At 42.9% G+C, this 22,329-nt stretch overlaps 1 protein-coding gene across 1 annotated transcript in view; it reads right to left on the minus strand.

Moving 5' to 3' along the window:
• The window catches only part of TRPC3 (transient receptor potential cation channel subfamily C member 3), a 60,134-nt gene that overhangs the window by 24,832 nt on the left and 12,973 nt on the right, over window positions 1-22,329 (minus strand). The window contains exons 3-4 of the mRNA XM_005290277.4: window positions 10,663-10,848; window positions 110-274 (exon numbers count right to left, since the gene is read on the minus strand). Coding sequence (XP_005290334.1) covers window positions 110-274; window positions 10,663-10,848 — 351 coding nt within the window. The remainder of the gene's footprint in view (window positions 1-109; window positions 275-10,662; window positions 10,849-22,329) is intronic.

Raw genomic sequence — 22,329 nt, forward strand, 5'->3', positions numbered from 1 at the left:
GGTGATACAAAACTAGGAGTGCAAGATTACGTTGAAGATGACAGTAACTGAAAAGGAACATCTGGACCAGTACAAGGTGTTTAATATGTAATTTATAAAAAATCTGTACCCTGCTACATGGTGCAATCCAGTAACCAATGGCAAGAAGTGGAAGGCCCAATGCAACAACCAGCACAACGAGACACTTGATAGCTATGGTCTGTTCCCGTAATCCTGACAGATTTTCATACCAGATAGTCAACAGCTGTTGCTGACAGTTTGGATGGGCCACAAACTGTAGATAAAAAGAAAGAAAATCAAGGTTCAATACAATTTATAATAAGAATTATATAAACATTACATGCAGGATTAGCAAATAAATAAATAAATAACAAGTATTAATTTAGATCTTTAAAAGCATGTTCTTTTTGTCCTTTCCTAACATTTTGGTTAATTTATAAATAAACAAAAAAGAGAAGGAATAGAAACTGAAGTGATGATCTGAATTAATGAGCCAAATTCTGCATTTGGATGCACATGTGGGCAGCGCTCATTAAATTTAACAAAAGCCTCACATCTGAGACCAAGTTTGGCTCTACAGATTATGGGCTAGCTCCTTCGGAGCTGAGTGCTCTCATGCGTTTTCACAAATTGCTCAGCCCCAGCAGACCAAAATTGTTCCAATCTATATGAAGTGTTTCTATGGATCCCAGAACTTTCAGATCTGAATCTAACTCACCTGTAACCCTACCCCCTGCCACTCCCACACACAAAGAATCTAATTTCTTTTTGAAAACCTAATTACTTTTTGAAAGCATTAAGCACCTCTTTCACTAAATATCCCATTTTAAGTTTAAAATGGACTAAAACAAGAAATATAAATCAGCAAGATTATAATATGAGGTTTGGAACACTCCTACTGAGCAGCAGAAGCTATATTGTAATGTGTATTGTAGTGGCACTGTGTAGTTATATTAGTCTCAACAAGGCATGATACCACTACTCATCTGACTTCTTGACAATATGGAAAGCAATCACAGGACATTTCTAACAAAACATCCCAATGGAATGGAATTCTATGGAAAACAAACAAAAATTGCCACGATGTAATACAAGGAAATTCCATTTTGGGAATCTAGTGAAAAGCCACTCTCGTGGTCCATAATGTTACCAGAACTCTCCGTTTACTGTGTTACATGCTTTGTTATAAATTATTCTAAACATTTAAAATAGATATCACAATCTATTATCATGTTTCCTTAGCTGAAAGATACTATTAAATGGCGTGGTTTGATGGTCTTCCGAAAATGATTCTTTCTCTTGTATTATTTTAAAAATCAAAAGGTTCTTGAACATAGAGATTGTTACCACTATGCAGTTTTATGCTATAATTACATTTATTTATTAATTTACTAGTTTTACTGAGCTGTTATCATAACAACACCTTACAGAGGCTCAAATGAGATCTGAGAGGTGTATGTTTTAACTAAAAATACTAAAATCTGTTCTTTTTAGTTACAGTAGATCATTTGATTTTGAGCAAATCTCTCATATGGGAGGTTTATTTTATTTTTGTCCAGTGCACATTATTTTTATTTGTTCATTTAGATTGCAGTAGTGCTCAAAAACCCCAATTGGAATTGGGACACCATAGTGTTACATGTTGGACAAACACATAAGGAGACATGGTCCCTGCCATAAAAGATCTCAGGTCAAACTTGAGTGCTTAAAGTTATGCACCTAAATCCATATTTAAGCATTTAAATAAGAATGGCCTGATTTTCAGAGGTGCTGAGTATACACTGCTCTCATTAACTGTAAATCTTTAAAATCAGGCCACTTATTTAGGTGCCTGAATAATGAATTTACATGCCTAACTTCCAGACACTCAAATGTGTACATTTGGGATGGGATTTGCAAATCTTTCTGTGCTGGCCTAACTCCGATTGAGGTGAATAGTAAAACTCCCATGCCATTTCTAAGTGCTTTTGAAAATTCCACCCTTACGCTTTAGAATCTAAAAAGGCAAAAACTAGACAAAAGGTGAGAAAAGATGTATAGCATACAAGTGAAGCGATCAGTGTCCTACAACAGACAGAAACAGACAGACAGAGAAATGCTATCAAGTTGAGTGTAGGAACTTGCTTCTCCCAGTTAGCTATTAATTATCACTGTTATTAATAAATACAACATTAGCACTGGGTTGCTTGTCAGATGCTATCATTCATGCAAGGTTTACTGTCTTGTAGTTTCCACAGCCTTTTTTTCCGTCTGTCAGAAAGTTTAATGGAAATAATACATGAAAGCTTTAGATCCAAAAATGAGACATCCTATGGGATCTATTTCCTGTTAATGTACAGGGATCTTTCTTCTTTCAGGCACATTATATTTATCTGCAACAAGTAGATGCATGCACACATTACTTTCATTAGCATCAGTAAGAGATTCACATATACATAGAGAAGGGTATATTCACCAAAATGTAATTCTATATTGACAAGCTGTGACTAACTCTGCGTGGAGTACTGTACTTAATTCCATTTTAATATTTATTACAAATAAACACTGATATAAGAAATAGAAAATGTAGTGTAAAAGAAAGACACTTGCATTTGTTTTGATAACTTTTAAGCTTTAGTCTATTAAAATCAGTTTTGTTTTGATTTTGTTTAAAAGTGTTTAGCACTGTTTTTTAAACCTTGACTTTGTGTTTCTATATTATTGTGAAGATGTACAGTAAGACTGCCATGTAGTGCAAGAGTGGTGTGAAGTTGTGCACAAGACTAAGCAGGGTGAGCACAAAAATAATAGCATCCTCATTGCTTGAAAACTGATTCCTTTTCTAGTTCTGGGCAAGTCTGACTTTTAACCTCAGTTTCTCCATTTGTAAAATGAAGATAATAAATAGCATTTATCTGAGACAGACTGTCTCACATGGTGTTGTGAAGATTCAATTAATGTTTGCCATGCACTTTAAAGATGAGAAGTACTATTCAAGAGCAAAGTATGCTTACTTTGTAATATTTATAAAGTAGTTAAATTGGCCAATACTTGTGTAACAAAGTGAGAATATTTTTAAATATTTTTATGAATCCTCTGTTTGCCTCAATTTTCCCCATACTTTACATTGCTACCCAGTTGGGAGAAAAGGATTAAGTTTGATCTCAGGGCGGACTAAGAGACATAGGTGTGTTACCTCCCTGTCTGGGTGCAATGAATAGAGTCATTAAGAAACTGGCCAAAACCATCCCAGCTCAATAAGGGGTCTAAAGAGACAATGCAAGCTCCAATGACTCCTGGATTGACACTCTCAAGAGGGAAGCTGAGCAGAGACCCCCAACTTGAAAACAAAGGACTGGGATGTGTGAGTAGGAGAGCATAAGTGTGGTCACTGGAAGAAACTTGAGCTCTCTCGCACATGGGGACTGATCAAAGAGGAAGTCAGAAAGACAGAGCCTGAAAATGGAGTTCACTACAGATTGGCTGGTGAATTATGGCTTGACCAGAATGGACTATGCTTTAACCTTCATTTCTCTATGCTAACCTAAGGACTTCCTATGCTGTGTTCCACCTCATTAATAAATCCTACTCTGTTTTGAAAATGCTGGATGTCATTACAATACTGGCTGGGGTGCACTAGTCCCTGAAGAGTGTACAAGTCTCTATCAGGAGTCTCTCTCAGTTGGACTCACTGGGAAGAGCTTAGCGTGTGAAGCAGGGGTGCTGGAGCCCAGTAGCTCTCCCTAGGAAGTGGCGAGGCTGTATGGCCTACCCTGAAAGAAGAGTAAAACCCCTGGGGAGTCAGGCACACTAAAGGGGTTCCTCCAAAAGACTGTGCAAAAGCTGGGGCATAGCACAGATCCTGCCGATCTGTGATAGCTTGCCACTAAATTAGAAAATTATAGGAGTCGTCACAATTTTTTTAAATTATTCTGATAACAACATACAGTACTCCTGTACGCACGCTAGCTAATTCTCTATGTATCTTAGACAGATTGTTTCAGACTGCATTTTGCGGTTTGAACTGAGTTCCTCAAACTAAATCAATATAATGTAAGCATTGTACATCTACGTTACTACTTCTTCTTTACATCTTCGTTCTCTGTTGAGATCATAAGGTACCATTCATTGTTGCTTGCCAACTCTCTTGCAAGCTAACGTCCACTTAATGTCAAATATAATTTAAAAATGCTTATAGTAAAATAGGGCAGGCTTCTTAACAAAAATTAAATCAAGAGGCAGGTAATGAAGACAAGGAAATCTCTCGTCTCTTAGGGAGAAAAATGTTAATTTGATGCAGTGGCTTTAAACAGGGAAGTGATCTTCACCTTTTAATCCACTTTGCTAGAAAGAAAATTCTCTAAATATGCTGGTGTGTGACTCATGTGCCAACTAAATCACATAGTAAAGCATTTTCTGCTTACAATAGAATGGCAGATCAAGAGCTAAAAGTCATTAAGAGCTTAATGTACATCTGGTCTCTTAACTAACCGTCACCACTTAGAAAAGTGAGGGTCATCCTGAGTTAATTAGCAACCTTGCCCATTTTGAAAAAATACACACAAATATTATTTTATTTGGAATTTGGCTTCTTTTGAGTTCTAGTTTTCTTGTGCTCTTTCCTTTTGCAAGAATAAGCCCCACCCTTTGCACAGATAGGTCCACTGTTCACCAGCAGGGGCACCCAGCAGGAAGCAGCAGGTTCATCTTGAGCAGCAGAGAAAGACTGAAGTCAACAGGTTACTTCTAGTTCCAAAACTGTATTTAAGCCAGCCCTAAAAAATCTTGGGGAAAGGGGAAGTAATACCTGCCTCACCCCAAATATCTGCGGGACTGGGAAGAAACAGCCCCTCTACTCCAATAGTTATTACGCTCGGGAGGTACAGGGGTCCTGGTCCTGGAGAGTGAAGTCCCCCAGTGCAAGCACACTTCTAATACGCATCCACAGACAAGTCTTGCCACCCAGTTGGCTTGTTGCTAATGGTCTAGTAGCATTTTGATTTGACATTAAGAGGAAAACTGCCCATGTTATCTATTTCTTCACTGACATGAGAGAGGACCAAGTGGGGAAGAGAGTATTGTCAACTGTTATGCAAGTTCCCTTCAGGAAACAGATCAAAGAGCTGCCAAGAGGAGATTAGAGGTGAATTTAACCATTGACAACTGCATTATCTCCCCTTTATTCTATTTTATGTAGGTTTTTAAACCATGTTCATTACCATAGTATCTGACCACTTTCCAGTAGTGCATTAAGGAACATGACTACACATCTGTCATTTGTTGTTTGTTTTCTCATCCTCTCCCGGGGAAAGCGTGTACAGTGGAGTGTCTTGTTCATGTAGGATTTTAGAGAATTTTGGTTTTGTTATAAATATACATGTTGCTACATATTTATGTCAAAGAAGGCAAGGTCAAAAAAATGTGCCTTGCACTTGAAATGGAAGGTGATAAGGTTTGTGATGGTCCTTAGATCTTGGGGGAGTTCACTCCACATCTCAGGGGGGCCTCTAAATAAAGCTCTGGCTCCCACACAGACAACTCTTACTGGAGAAGGCTTCGTTGTGCTAGCGGAGCGTTGTAATTGACCACAGTCTTCATCCTGGCGCTTTAGGTGGTCTTTTAAACATCCTGGGCCCAGATCATAGAGCACCTTGAAGATAAGGATCCCTCACCAAATCTTGTCACTTCTCCTATAACGGCTCTGAAACCCACTGGATCCACTACCAAAATTTTAATTCATGCTTTGGTCATTTCTAACCTCACCACTGCAATCTCTTCTTTGGCTTCCATCTTCTCAGCTTTCCCCCTACAATCTCTTCAGGATGCTACCGCTCAAACTCTCTTCCAACCACATCACCCCTTCCACTGGTGACTTCTGCATTTCTGCTATCTCACATTCTCACACCCGCATCCACCTCATCTTTCATTACATTTATCTATTTTAGGGCCCAATCCCACTCCCATTAGGGTGACCAGACATCCCGATAAAATCGGGACCGTCCCAATTTTGAGCTGTTTGTCCCGCATCCCGACCGATCTCTGGTCGAGATGCAATTTTTGTCCCAATATTTTGTGCCGCCGGGATCACTCGGCTTTTTTTTTTTTTTTTTTGCCCCCCTTGGTGTCACGATATTTTCTTCATCTCATCTGGTCACCCTAACTCCCATTAAACTCTGAATAGGCACAGAGGCCAGATCTGATAAGCCAATTTTATATAGCTGTTTTTGACTTTCACATCTTGTAGATAGTTAACAGAGAACCACATTTCACTATTCAGTTTTCATTTAGTTTACCGACTATGAAAATTCAGGTAACAATGCAAGTTGTAATACATATCTATTTTTCTGTATGAGTAGATGTAATTATAGAATTACATCATTCATTTTTAACATTCCCATGAATTGTGTTAAGTCCCTGTGATGATGCATCTGCCTCACACTGGCAGAAAAGAGGTTAAAAGCTACCCTAGGGAGGCTGTGTAGGAGACAGCCAATCACAGAAGGGCTTATAGGAGCAGCCAATCAGGGTCGGGCTGGCCCATATAAGAAGAGCTGCAGAACTGAGCAGGGGCAGTCACTCCCTGGAGCTTGAGAAGGGAGGAAGATTGGCTGCTTTGTAGGTGGAGGGCAGCAAGCACCCTGGACAGAGCAGTACTGCAGCCAGAGATCTGCAGACTGAGGCCCTGATGCAAGGTGCTGGAGCCACTGAAGGAAGTGGCTAGACCATGGACTGCAATTTGCCACTGAGGGGAGTGGCTGGACAGTACTCTGGCCAAACTCCCATTGATTTCAGTTGAACATTCCTGTAGTGGGTTTTGCCTAAATAAGAACTGCAGGATTTGGCCCACTGAGAGCAACTTCTGTGAGATTGTTTGCAGTTTAAATACAGAGATAGCTAGCACACAATAAGGAAGGACAAGCAGCATGGCAGCAACTCCTTAGCATGGTGAGCCAGTCTAGTTATGCTAAAGAGTTTCTCCTGGCTTTTACTTCCTTTGGACATATGCTGTTTGAGAGGCTGCAGTTTTATCTTGATCATTAGCCTCAAAATCATACCCTGTTTCTGGAGCAGGGCTACGTTTTTTTTATGCAGCGCATAGGATAGTAAGTGTAGGCACTCTATTGGATAGTCAGAGTTATGAGCTGCATTTCCCACACAATGCGCTTCTGAGGACATTAGCTTTTAACTCTTTTTTTTAAAAAGAGGCTTTTTTTCTCATTAATTATTACATGGAGCTGCAATCCTAGCAATGCTTGGCTGTACTTTTGTCTCACAGAAGTTCACTTTTCTTTTGTAGTTGAACTCAGAAGTCCAGACAGAAATATGGGAGGCTAAGGATTATGGGTGAAATTTTCAGGCGTGCCTCACTTATGCATTTTTCAAAATGTTACCCCACTTCCTTGTGTGAAGCCAAGGACTGTTTAACACAAAGTTGAGGGTATGAGGGCAAAGGTCCTTTTGCAACCCCCCAAACCCAAATCTGCTCTGCAATTTGACGGCTGTTACAACTTGCACCAGCTGCCAATGGCCCCAAAAGGCTATTAGAGCACCAAGGGGCCCTCCCAGGGTAGAGATTCCCTGGCCATGCCCCCTTTCTCCTTATCATGCTCTCTGTCCTGGCCATCTGTTGGGAGTGGCATAGGCATAACTACGGTGACTTTACCCCATCTGAGGATCTCCATAACCAGCACAGATTCTCTGGGGTCACCATGGTCACCAATTCACTGGGTTTAGGTCCTGTTGTGCCAATGGAATGGCCCAAGATTAGGGCCTAAAACCTTTAATTTATCTACAGAACAGGTACAGTGTGTGCACCAGAAACACGCACTCCGTGACACCCTCTTAATGTGCTCCTCAACTCGATGTGAGGAGACTGAATGGACATTGAGACTGAGAAATCTTCTTTCTCTCTCTCTCTCTCTGCTGAGAATGCAAAGAAAAACACCATAGTGATGGTGATTTTTTGCAGTGAAGATGCTTGTCTACTGGGACTTGATTACAAAGACAGCTCATTTAACAAAGCATTGAAAAGACAGCAGATGGTAAAGAACTTTCAGGGTATGTCTTCACTACCGGCTGGATCGGTGGGCAGCAATCGATCCCCGAGCGCTCTCCCGTCGGCTCCTGTACTCCAGCTCAGCGAGAGGCACAGGCAGAGTTGACGGGGGAGCGGCAGCAGTCGACTCACCATAGTGAAGTAAGTAGATCTAAGTACATCGACTTCAGCTACGTTATTCATGTAGCTGAAGTTGCGTAACTTAGATCGATCTCACCCCCCACAGTGTAGACCAGGGCTGAGTCTCTACCAATCCCTTCTAGGCTTTTAGACCATGTTCATATTGGCTAGCTTTGAACCACTGATCTAGCGAGAGGTTCCTGTTCCCATCATTAAACATGTGTCAAGAATTGTGAAGTTTGCCAAGAATTATATTGGTTTTCCCCAATTTTGAAGTATGACAGGTTGTGCAAACACCAGCCTGGAAAGAAAGGGATTAAGCAGCTGCTCTGGCCCCAGGTGCCCACCCCACCCTATCTGCAAAGCACACACAGCTTGGAGGAGGAGATCAAAAGGGGAACAGGTCAGCTTAGTAGAGGAGCAGACAGTGAAGGGAACTGACTACACTCTGAGCTCTTGGGAAGGAGTAGTGGGAGAGGTCCTGTTGCCCGAGGCTCTGGTTGCAGAGACAATACCAGAGCCATAAGAGAGAGACTTGCAACACTCAGAAGATCTGAGACTTTACCTTTGATGTCAGTTATTTACTGTTTATTATTTTACCTGTTGGGAAAGAGGGGACTGGTAAAAAAGTGATCCAGGGCGGCAGCAGTACAGCTCTTTTGGGCACAGGACTTAGAAAGGGCAGGCCCTGGTTCCCCTACCACCAGGAGGGCAGAAGGCATAAACCCTACCCCTAACAGGGAGAACCTGGGCAAGGGAAGATCCTAAAGGCCTATCACCTAACCAACAGGGCAACCCCATTAGGGCTCTTTATATAACTGCAAAAGGGGTGGACAGAAAGGTGTGACCTAGGCAGAGGGTTGGAGTACAAGGAGAGCAGACCACCACAGGGCTGGAGTAGCTGACATCAGGGGCGGTGCCAGAGAAGAAGTAGCCTTGCTACACCTGTGCCCAACCAGAAGAGGACACCTGTGGTGAGCAGCTTCCTTCACTTGAAGATTTTACACTTTTACAAAACTGTATGATGATTACTCATGTATTTCACCCTGTTGGAAAAGCTTATAACCATAGCTAGTGGAAAAGTGGGTAAATAAAGTGAAAAATGGGAATTTTGAAAAGTTGGGAATTCCCATATTTTTGTGGGGATCTAAAAAAAAATTAAATGGAAAATCATAACATTGTGAAAATAGCAGTATTTTTGTTATGGTAATTTTATCCTGCCTCTGCACACAACCATCAGCATAAGTCATCCAATAAATATAATATAGCTGTCGCTATATTTCTTCTGTATGTGCTGCTAACATTTCTTTACATGATAATGAATTGATAAAACCAGGTGGGTGAGGTAATCTCTTATGGGACCAATTTCTGTTGGTGAGAGAGACAGAGCTCTTGTAAGAGCTCAAAAGCATCTCTCTCACCAGCAGAAGTTGGTCGAATAAGAGATTATCTCACCCACCTTGTCTCTCTAATATCCTGGGACTGACACAGCTACAACTACACTGCATACAATGAACTGATAAACATTTAACTAACCGGTTGCATTCTACAGCGTTGTATTTCTGGCTGTAAAGAATATTCATTTCACAGAATAAAGTATTTTTTTGGCAAACAAAATCTTTGCCATTGGTATCCACTGCAGATATACCGTGCTTTGAGTATTTACAAAAACATATGAATAAACTAATTGATTAACTGACAATAAAACTGAAGTGCATATTTCCACAATTGAACGCACTCTGATTTATTTAAACAGAAGACACTATAAGTCAGACAGAATTTTTTTCTATAAGGCTGCTTGATTAACAGCAACACATTTGCAGATGAGCTGTTTGGTGCTATATGATGCCTTCAAAAATATGATAAAGAAACTGAGTAACAATTGAAATGTGTTCTCTTTCAGAGCAGTGAAATGAAGGTTCTCCTTAAAAAGAAAAATATGTGTAGACAGCTATCCTAGTGGACAGATGCAAGACTTTCCAAGCAGCTTATGATATAATTTATTTGATCAATTCCAATACTGCAAGTAGCAAGTAAATATAACATTTTAAAAATGTTATATTTACAAAATAGCCCTTTTATGATAACATGAAAGAAATCTTGTTGTGGCTACAGCCTTCACTTTTGATTAAAATGCTATCACAGGGATTGGCAAGAAGACTCATGCACATAGCTACATTAACGGAGTGAAATGCTGACCCCACTGAAATCTTCACTGCCATTGACTTGGTTGAGACCAGGATTTCACCCACTGTAATTTGTGTAAATATATCATCTTTCTGGCACATGCTATTTCTGTCATTAAAAATGCAGGGCCAAATTCTCAGCTGGTATACACTGACATAGTTCCATTGGAGGGTTTTTGTGTGTGTTAGTTTATACCTGCTGCGAATCTGGCCCACATATTTTGTCTTAAGATAATTTACTGTCAGTCCATTAATACATGCAGAATATGATACAATGCATTCACATACAACATTGTCTAAAAGTGCTGGTTACACGGTTACCTTTTTTACTTCATACTTAATGGCTAGTTTGACACGACTCAGTGAAGCTCTGTGCCTCTGTGTTTCAACTGGCTCAGCATCCAAATCCCCGTTTAGAATGGCTTCTACCTCTTCAGAGTCTCGGCAGAGATCAAGGACACCAACCACGAAGTCCTTGCATTGCATAGACAGCTTGCGATAGTCATTCTGAAAAGGAAGTTAAAAAATAATAGCCTTTGACTCACAAGATGGGTTTGCTTAGCAGTTGACAATAAGGAAATATGGACAAATTAATGAAAGCTTAATAGTGTCATATTTATATTGTACTTTACATCCTGTGAATCTCTAAGTACTTTACAAATTTATATTGTACTATATTATATATTACAATCACTTCACTCTCTACTAAAAGGCAACAGACCACCTCTGAGGTGGCAACCGTTTAACAGTGCACTACAATATTACACAAAGGTTTAGGACAAGTGAAGAAGAATCCTGAATCAAAATGGAAGAGCTAAGGAAATTTCAGTGGTAAAATGGAATTGCCCAAATTGGAGACCAGAACCCTGGACTTATTAACCTTACTGCTGCAAAAAATGCCAATGTATTTTTAAGTGCCAGATACATTCTACAGAGATCGCCATTTGAGCTACAAAATCTAATTTCTGTTCCTCCATCATTGCTAAAGGTGCTGATAATCCTTGTTCTTACTTTTCATTTTTTTCTCTATTCCTCTCTCCCACTCATCATTTCCCCAGCATTTCTGAGAAATTCCAAATTGCAATAATTTGTGTCTTCTCCAGCACTCCCTACATACCTTTCCCTTCCTTTCCTCTCCCCTCTCTCCTATGTACCTCTTGCATATGTCTGATACGAACAGTCCCTTCACAAAACTATCTACCTTCTTAATCCCTTGCCCTTTCTTCTCATTTGTTCATTTTCCACCACTGTTTCTCCCTCCACTACCATTACTGTCAATAATTGCTGTCTTTATTACCTTCCCCAAGTCTCTAAAATGTCTCACTATCTGCCCCCCTTCTTAAAAAAACCTTCCTTTGCTTCAGAGATTCTTTTTAAAGTCCCCAGTACTGGAAATTAACACTGTGTTATCTGAACTAGTTTTAAATGTAGTTTAACACAACTTAAACATGGTTTGCCTGGACAGTGTTGTTTAGAACAGTGCTCTAACCTGTTTACCTAGGCTGCCCATTGCCTCCCTCCTCGCAGCATAGATGGGACCCTGTAGTGTCCTAACTTCTCTTTTTCTAAAAAGCACTTGAAAAAGTAGCATTTTCTCATCTCTCCAGTTTTGCACTACAATATGCTTGTCCATTTTCAGTCTGGGTTCAGTGCAGGTGATAGCATGGGAATCTCTCAATTGTATATAGTTAAATACTTCTCTCTTTCTGCTGTCTCTGGGACTCTTTTCATTCTCTGTGACCTCACTGCTTCCTTAGACACTGTGGGTTACTCTATTCTCCTGGACTACACCCATTGTTATGCAGGTGTGTCGAGATCCCACCTTTATACCTGTCAAACTATTATTTCTAGAGTGCTGCAGTGACAGCTTTTCTGTGCATAAGCCCCTGTTCTATGCAGTGCATAGCACATTGCTGACTCTTCTACCCTTTTCAATTTACCTCCTCCCACTGAGTCATCTTATTTCTACCGTTAACTGTAGCTGCTACTTTCACACTGGTAACACTCAGTTGTTCATATCTGTCAAAGCCTTTAACAATTTCCATCTGTTCACCCTCTTTGCTTATCTTCACAGGAAATTTGTGGCTGCATCTCAATATTGTTGATCCAACCTCTGTACATAATTTTAGTGTAATGCCTAACCTTGAACCTTCTTTCTGCAAACTTTTATGTCTGCATATCTGCCTATTATCACCTCTGTGACATTAGCCATGTATGCCTATATCTCAGTTCCACTTCTCTTGAAATCTTCATTCATGCTTGATTTCTCTAACACCTTCCTCAGTGGCCTCGCCAAGACTCAGCACTTGATTCCCTCATATACAGGTGCAGTTGGCCACCTTCCCACAAGTACAAAGAAATATGATCCTATCAGTTGCATAAACAGTCCATCATTCATTTCAGGACCCAATTCAAGATTGTACTCCCTTTTCTTTTAAAATCCCCCAATCATTTGCTCCAGCTAGTTTTTCCTATAGGCTATAAAAGGACCAATGTGAATCCTTTGTCTCTTCATACTGACTATTCTCTATGCATCTAGCACTGGCATTCTCTCTTTCTTTTCACACACTCCATCTTCTGAACACTCTGAACATGTGAGATCTTTCCTCTCTGCAACTCCTGTCAGCTGGAAAATCCTTCCTATATATCTCAGCTTTACCGTCTGCCCATCTGCAAACATATCTTTTCCCTTGTTTAAGCACCTCAATTTCTTTCCCCTTCTGCTATTAGTTTTGTTAATTTTTTAACTGAATTAGCTTTTTGTAATATGTTTTGGAAAGTTGCTCTACACAGCAGTGTTATACAGTATTTATTTGTACTATTTTCTAATTTCCAAAAACAAAAGCATTGCATATCAGTAATTAAGAAATTGAAAGGTTTCCCTTAAATAATTAATTTGCTACTTAAAGACAGTTGCTACCATTTTCACTACAACTAAATAGGCATTTATATAAATGGTGGAAAGGAAAGCACATTAATCACCATGTACAGAATCATTTGGAGTTAAAACAACAGGCATAAGAAGGGAAATTAAAACTTAACATTTTGTTAATAATATAAGGAGTAGCAACCTGCATGGAATTTGGAAGGAGGAGCACAGGTTGCAAGAGAGAAGAGTTTGGAGGAGGCACCAAGAAGCCAGTCACTGTGCATATAGCTTCAATTAGGGTTGCCAGGTGTCCGGTTTTCGACCGGAATGCCTGGTCGAAAAGAGACACTCGTGGCTCCGGTCAGCACCACTGACCGGGCTGTTAAAAGTCTGGTCGGCGGGGCTAAGGCAAGCTCCCGGCAGTTCCTGGAAGCAGCAGCATGTCCCCCCTCTGGCTCTTAGCCATGGGGCAGCCAGGGGGCTCCGCGTGCAGCCCGCACCCCAAGCGCCAGCTCTGCAGCTCCCATTGGCCGGGAACCACAGCCAATGGGAGCTGCAGGGGCGGCGCCTGGGGAAGGGGCAGCGTGCCGAGCCGCCTGGCCACGCCTCCGCATAGAAGCTGGAGTGGGGACATGCCGCTGCTTCTGGGAGCCACCTGAGGTAATCACCGCCTGGAGCCTGCAGCCCTGACCCCCTCCCATGCCCCAACCCCCTGTCCTAACCATGATCCCATGCCCATCCTCTGAACCTCTCAGTCCCAGCCCAGAGCACCCTCCTACACCCCAAACCCCTCATATCTAGCCCCACCCCAGAGTTTGTACCCCCATCTGTAGCCCTTACACCCCAGCCAGGGCCAGCTCCAGGCACCAGCCCACCAAGCTTGTGCTTGGGGCGGCACTTGGAGGGGGGCGGCGCGGTGCGGCCCCCGGCGCTCTGGCCACCGGGGAGAGCGGAGCTCTGGCCGGGCTCGCCGCCCTCCCCCCGGCGCTTTGGCCACCGGGGAGAGCGGAGCCCCAGCCGGCTCGCCGCTCTCCCCCCGGTGCTCTGGCCGCTGAGGAGAGCGGAGCCCCAGCCGGGCTCTCCGCCCTCCTCCCAGCGCTCTGGCCACCGGGGAGAGCGGAGCCGCAGTGGGCTCTCCGCCCTTCTCCAGGCGCTCTGGCCGCCGGAGAGAGCGGAGCCGCGGCGGGCTCTCCGCCCTCCTCCTGGCGCTCTGGTCGCCAGCGGAGCCGCGGCGGGCTCGCCGCCCTGCCCCTGGCACTCCAGCCAGTCGGGGAGAGCGGCCCGTGGCCGGGCTCGGCGCCCTCCCCTGCTGCGTTCGGGGGGGTGGCGGGAGGCTTTTTTGCCTGGGGCAGCAAAAAAGGCAGAGCCGGCCCTGACCCCAGCACCTAAACCCCCTGCCCCAGCCTTGATCCCCTTCCCACCCTCCAAACCCTTCGGTCCCAGCCCAGAGCACCCTCCATCACCCCAAACCTCTCATCCCCATCCCCAGCCCCACCTCGGAGCCTGCACCCCCAGACAGAGCACTCACACCCCACCTGCACCCAACCCCTCTGCCCCAGTCCAGAGCACCCTCCTGCACCACAAACCCCTCATCCCCAGCCCCACCCCAGAGCCTGCACCCTCAGCCGGAGCCTGCACCCTCAGCCGAGCCCTCCCACCCCTCTCAACCAGCATGGAGTCCCCTCCCGCACCCTGAACCCCTCATTTCTAGCCCCACCCTGGAACCCACACCCCCAGCCCAGAGCCTGTACCCTCTCCCACACCCCAATCCCCTGCCTCAACCTGGAGCCCCTTCCCATATCCAAACCCCTCAGCTCCATCCCCCATCCCAGAGCCCCTTCCTGCACCCCAAACCCCTCATCCCTGGTGCCACCCCAGAGCCCTCAGCCCCAGCTGGAGCCCTCACCCCCTCCTGCATCCCAACCCACTGCCTCAGCCTGGAGCCCCCTCCCGCACCTTGAATTCCTCATTTCTGGCCGTACCCCGGAGTCTGCACCCCCAGCCGGAGCCCTCACCCCCTCCCGCACACAAACCCCGAGCCAGCCTGGTAAAAATGAGCAAGTGAGTGAGGGTGGGGAGAGCGAGTGACAGAGGGAGGGATGGAGTGAGCAGGGGTGGGGCCTAAGAGAAGGGACGGGGCTTCGGAAGAGGGGCGGGGCAAGGGTGTCAGTTTTGTGCAAGTAGAAAGTTGGCAACCCTAGCTTCAAAGGTAGCGTCAGTTGCAGCATCTCTGTACATAGCTCTCTTAATAAACAGGCATTTTAGTTTTAGAAACATGGAATCCTCTCATGTTATCACCCAGCACGCCATACAGGAAACATAAGGCCACAAATTATGGCTCAGATCCTGCAACTGATAGTGTGTGGGAGGATGCACCTACGTAAAACCTCATTGCCAGCAGTAACGGCATTATATTGATGGGAGAGGAATCACAGCCATCCTAAATTCTGTTTTCCGGCACTTAAAATTTTTTAGAACAATCAGTCTTTGCTCTGACATAATTAGGCCTATTCTCTGTTCAATGCTGATTTTTTTAAAGTTTAGTAAAATTTAGTTTGGCTTTTTTTGAGTTATCCAAATGACATTTTTTATGCAGCAAGATCCAAATTTTGTCCTTGCATGAATACAATTTAATTTAGTTCTGAGAAAACTGACCAGGCTTTTTCTTGCACTTTAAAATGCCTTTATTGGTATGTACATAGATCTGAGTGATGAATGTGGGATTTACTAAATGAAGAAATTGGCTGAGAAGTAAAGAAGTTCTAATCTGAAAATAATAGTGTACCATGCAAGCAGCTCACACAACTTCCTTTACCATCTAAGCATTCATTTGCTTTTCTTTTTTCTTAAAAGAACATGGACATTTAATGGAAAAAGCTGTTAGTGAAAAGCTATTTTTGAAAAATAAAAGAAAAAAGCTAGGAAATTAAAATTTAGTTTCACTCCACTGAAACCATCACTTAGCCACATTATACATATACATATTTAGGCATCAATTTAACAATTTATGCAGTAATACAAAATACTGTGGGCCTGATCTTCATTTAAACTAAGGCTATATCACAGTGGTTATAAATTACATTTATATTCACTCTAAGGTCCCTTTACATTGCCAGAGTGGTACAAAGTGGCCTTAATGTAAGTGAGAATTAGGCCCTACCTATACAAAAGAGGGATGGGGTGTGATTGCTGCGAGAGCTAAGGTTTCCCGACTTTTGCACATTTAGTTTTTCAACCATTACATTGATTACTGCTTCCTGGCTCTGATCCAGTATTTGCACACCCAAAACTCCTACAGAAATGTGCACAGGGAATGAAGAATTGGGACCAAAATCTAATGTGGATTTCCTCCACTAAACATTTTAAGAATTTGTAACAAGTTCTTAAATAACAAAAGTATTTATTCAAATAAAAATGTATATATATACTGTATATATATGTTATGATCCATATTTTCAAAATGGCCAGAGCACAGGGGCACATAGAATTGCATAACTAATTCACTCACACAACTGGTGCAAGTGCACATGCAAACTTGGAAAGTATAAAAATGGCTATTTAGACCATGTGCATAAATACCCAATTTGTGTGAGTTATAAGAACTTCATGCACAAATCAAACACAAATTTGTATACATTAATGCATATTGATTCGAGCTCTTAAAATCTGGTTCTAAATGTAGAAGTTTGAATGCTCTTTATTAGTTCAGCTAAGGAAGACTACGCTAATTGACTTGGAAAAGGGATATCTGCCCTTAAATGCATATCCATATCTTCCATCAGTTTCAATGGGAGCTTCAAGCACAACCAAGTGTAGGAATTTGTCCTATATAAAGTGGGACTAGAGAGCTCTTTGATCCTTGACCTGAAGGACCAAATTCAGCCCTGGTGAAAGCAAGTGCAATTCTTGCTAAAGTTTATATGAGGGCATTTAACCTAATGCCATTATATGTAAACCAAATTATAGCATTGCCATTTTTAGCAACCTCATCCCTTTGTAGGTTCATATTTAACTTTTATCACTCACTATACCAAAGGGCTGTCAGCTGATCTGACTGCTAGAAAGCCTTCCATTGTCCCATGATAAAAACTTAAAAATGTAAAACAACCAATTATAATCTATTTTATCTGAGAAATATAAAAGGTCTAAAAATAAGTCTCAGCCAATCAGTTATCAATAAGATGATGCAAACAGATGGACGTAGAAGCTCTTTGGGACTATGAACGTAATGTTTTGCAAAGTGCTCAGATACTTTAAGAACTATACAAGTAAGAAACCAATAACTAACTTCAGTGTCCTAAGGGCCTGCTGAAACTAGAAGAGCAGGGATCTACAATGGTTGGCGGTATTTGTATTCTAACAAGTTTGTTGCAAATGTGGATGGGAAAACCATGGGCTTGTCTATACTTACGCGCTGGTTCGGCGGCAGGCAATCGAACTTCTGGGTTCGATTTATCGCGTCTTGTCTGGACGCGATAAATCGAACTCAGAAGTGCTCCCCGTCGAATCCGGTAATCCTGCTCGCCGCGAGGAGTACGCGGCATCGACGGGGGAGCCTGCCTGCCGGGTCTGGACCGCGGTAAGTTCGAACTAAGGTACGTCGACTTCAGCTACGTTATTCACGTAGCTGAAGTTGCGTACCTTAGTTCGATTTGGGGGTTTAGTGTAGACCAAGCCCATGATTCTATAACCATGGTTATGAACAATGTTGCACCATAGGTCAAGCCACAGTTACAGAACTGTGTTTTCCTATAAAGTCTTGCAATGAAAAAGTGGTAGTACACAGTGCCCCAGCCACTGCATAAAAAACATGTGCTAGCCTGGTTCTTCTTGTAGTATAGCATACTCTAACTCTTCATAGTTGATCTTTTCCATAAAAAAAAGAAAGAAAGAAATCTAACCACCACATTTATGTGCCTCAAAAGTGTCATTGTACTTCTAAACATTCTTTCTGAGCAGATACATTGGTCAGAAAAGCTTTTTAAATATCAAATTAGGTGCAAATCCACTACTGGAGCAAAATTCATATTCTATGACTATCATGACTTAGTCACAGCAAGGTCTTTCTCAGCATCACTATTTTCCTTCTAATCCTCTCTAAAGCTTCTAAAATGTTATTGAAGACCTAATCATGGCTGCTGTATCTCCCTGACAGAAGAGAATCTAATCAGTTGTTTTAAAAGATTAAAATTTGGTATGGAATGAATGTTTTTAATGGAATGAATGTTTTTCAATACTTGCCAACAGTCCTGATTTATCTGGGACAATGTGGAATTTCTGACTTCTATCCTGAACCTTGTTGCCTAACCCTACTAGTGAGAACTTGGAGTAGGGGAGGGGAGGAATTACTGCAATTCTTGTTGTGGCCTCCAGGAGTTCATGCTGCTGCTGGGGCTACAAGATGCTCATGCTATTGCTTTGTTTATCCCTCAGCTGGCTTCCAGAGATAGCCATCTGCAGTTTCATCTGAGACCAACCTCGCTTCACCAGATTAGGGAGAGAGGAAGAACTACATAGAGGTAGAAGACAAGAAAACCCCACAGAAGGAAAGAAAAAGGGGGAACCGCAGGGAGTGGGCAGAGAGGGAAAGGACAAGGGAAGGGGAAATCCCAAATAGGGGAACTTGAAAAGGAAGAAAGAAGAAGGGAGGGAGAGAGAAGATAGAACCACACACAGGTGCTGAGACGAGAAAGGCAAAATCCTACCACAGGGGCAAGAGGTGGAAACCCACACTGGCAGCGATAAAGAAGACACACCAAAGGCAGCAGAGGAAGAGTGGAAAGGGAAACACTAGAAGGAGGAGTTGGAAGTAGGGAAAAGATAAAGAAGTCAAATATACCTAGGAGCCTTCAGTTTTCCTTTCTATTTTCAGTATTTATATTTGGCCACCTTAGTGTCTTGTAACTTCAACAAAAATCAGGTTTCATTGGTTCCTTTGAATTCTTATTCCATAAATTTGAGAAGAAATCAGTTTCATTAGCAGTGAAATAAACACTAACTTTTATCCCCCATTAAAAATCTAATTTTCAAGACTGAGTGCACTAAACTGCATGCAAACAAACTCCACTATGTTTGTGCAAACCTTGATTTGCATGTGTACATCAGTATTTTCTTGTGCAAATAAGCAGTTATGCAGCTACATTGGGCTTTTCACATACCCAACTGTGCACATTCAATTAAGCATGTCTGCTTTTGGAAATTTAGCCCCAAAACATTTTTAAACCACCCCTCATTAAATGTGTAGCCAACACTCCCACTCTGTAGGGAACCACACCCAAAGCTGCTTACTGAGCTGCTGGTGCTGCTACATGTAACCAGAAAGTGAAATGCAGAGAGTGCAAACAGGAAATGAGACAAGCTGCAATTTACCATAGGCTTTGAGAACAGTTCATGAATTTCTTTTGAAATGAATCTTGCTGTTGTCTAGGTATGAAAGGGGGTTGTGTCTATATTTTAAAAACAAATCTTGGAAGAATTATGTTCAGTGCTGTGTTATCAGTTGCTTTTGACTGAAGCTGAAAACTTAAATCCCTCGATATCCCCCATGATGATCCCAGAGGAGCAGGGCTGGCTCTAGGCACCAGCGTTCCAAGCATGTGCATGGGGCAGCCCTTTTCAAGGGGCGGCATTCCGGCCCTTTGCGGGCAGCACTTTTCAAGGGGCTTTATTTTATTTTATTTTATTTTATTTTATTTTTTTGCTTCGGCGGCGGCACTCCATCCCTCCCCCCCCTTTTTTTTTTCTTGGGGCGGCAAAAAACCTGGAGCCAGCCCTGCAGAGGAGGGAGCATGAGAGGACTATAGGCCACACTCAATCATAGTGGATGGGAGTGCCAGCTTCCCCTCAGGGCGATGGCAGTACATAGCAAGGAGTCAGTACGCCATTCACCTTTAACCTCAGCTTCATGCCAGAATAGACTGAAGAGACACTTATAAAAAGGCAGCTCTATTTAACAGTGTCACAACTTGGGCTTGCACCAAACAAACATGGGTAAACAACCTAGAATGGATTCATGTGAGATACAGAAAAGATCTGCTAACAGGTTGCTCTCTCAGTCCCAGCTCTAGCGCCAAGGCTGCCAGTGTGGCATGTTGTGTAACCCTCAGGCTTTTGGCAGCCCTGCCTGCAGCCCTGATGGAATTTATTGCAATCCTCTCGTGACTTTATTGCAAGTAATGTGATTTGGGCTGCTAATGGAGCCAGTCGGGCGATGGTGTTAAAAACTCCAGCCTTCATGCCTTCCCCATGTCCTCACCTCCTGGGGAAAAGCTGCTGCAGGAAGCAGGCAGAGAGAGATCTCCACCTTCCCCTCTGGAGCCAAGAGTAGGTATGTTTTTTGGGGGGCGGGCAGAGGGGAGATGGAGCAGCCAACACCAATCTTGCAGGAAGGGATGAGGAAGGAGAAAGCAGAAAGAGCCCAGCAACTCAGAGTGGCTCTGCTCCTTCCTCCCCACTTCTATCCTGTGAAAAAAGGGTCAGTCTTCTCCCTGCTCCTCCCTGCTCCCATTTCTATCACATTCCCTGTAACTTCAGGCCTTGGAAGGAGAAGCGGGGAGCAAAGAATCCTAGGAGCGGCCCTTCCCCACAGGCTTGGGAACAGATAGAAGGGGGCCTTGTCCCTCCAAGGCCTGGAGGTGGTGAGGAACTCCGAGAGCTACAAGATGAGCAGATGTACCCAGAGGGGCAAAGGGCAGATGTGGGACTGGAGTGAGGCAGAATTGATTTGAGGGCTGGGAGTTTCACAATTCGTTGGTGGCTGGGAATGGGCAGATGTGGGGCTGGGTGGATGAAGAACAGAATTAATTAATTAATTTTGGTTAGGAGAGAATCTGGAAGTTCTGTACCAGCTCAATCCACCAGTGAGAACTCTTGCAGCAGGGTCAGTGTCACCTCACTATAAATCTGGAAGAGCTGGCAACACTATAACTGCCACACATGCTAGGCTGGTATGAGATGAGCATGTGGGGGACTGTGGTGGGGTTCTTGCCGCAAATTTCTAAGGGAGTAGGAAAGGGGCAACACTCTGAAGTTTTGCCTGGGGCAGCAGATTGGCTTGAGTGGCCTTTGACCTGAGGCATAAGCTCTCCAGTACTCCTCATGGGGTCATTTGAACCCATATCATCCAGTTCACGCAGCAGTGGTATAATTGCCGCCATCTGGCCTGTCAGATGCATCCAAACTCTGAACCTTTGGGGTTTCCCTGTCACTGGGTTTATATTGTATAGAATTCCGCTCTACTGATGTTGGGGTTTGCTTCGGCATGTTTTTGCATGACTGCATCTTCATGACAGTGTTTGTTGGTTACACACACCTGTGTCTTATCTTAATTTAGTTCTTTGTGGCAGGGACTGTCTTTTACCTATGTATTTGTATAGCACAAGGGAACCTGGGTCTAACAGGGTCTGAGCATTAATGTCATAATAATTAAAGTGACACACAGTAAAACACTTGCATGTAGGATTTAGTGCTGTGTCGGTCCAGTAGAAGAGTGATTTTTAAGAAGAGCCAGAAAAAGGCATTAACTTTATGGTTCTGATAACTGAAATATTATTTAAAAAAACATGAGTCATCAGCATATACACACATAACTTTGGAAGACAGGATCCTGGCTTATTTGGAAAATAGTCCATGGTAAAAAAAAATACTAAATTGGTGTCAACTATGGTTTTTCTGTCAATAATGATTTGCGTGTGAAGCAGGTAACTACAGGTCTTAGTGTGGGGCATATATGCCAACAGTCTCTGTTTTGGAGGAATAGTCCCTATTTGGCAAAAAAATCTCTCTCATTTTTCAGTTCTATCTCTGCAAAATCTTTTCCCATACAAATATATTTCAGTGGAAATAAAGACATTGTTTGATCTACCTCAATATACCACAGGTGGTGTGGGGAATTTAGAATAGACAGTATGTTATTTCTGTAATGGCAGCTTCTTTCTCCATGTGAGGAAGACGAGAAGTTCAAAATGATGGAGAAAGACTAAAAGAGGCTCTAGGATGTGTAGGCTATAAGGAACCTTACAGAACCCAGAGGTCTTGCAGCCCTTACTGTAGAGTTTTACCTGAGTAAGTGCCACAGTGGTTGGAGTAAGGGCTGCGGAGCCCATGTGAATTTTGTGCAG

Source organism: Chrysemys picta, chromosome 5, assembly GCF_011386835.1.
Source record: "Chrysemys picta bellii isolate R12L10 chromosome 5, ASM1138683v2, whole genome shotgun sequence".
NCBI classification, from domain to species: Eukaryota; Metazoa; Chordata; order Testudines; family Emydidae; genus Chrysemys; species Chrysemys picta.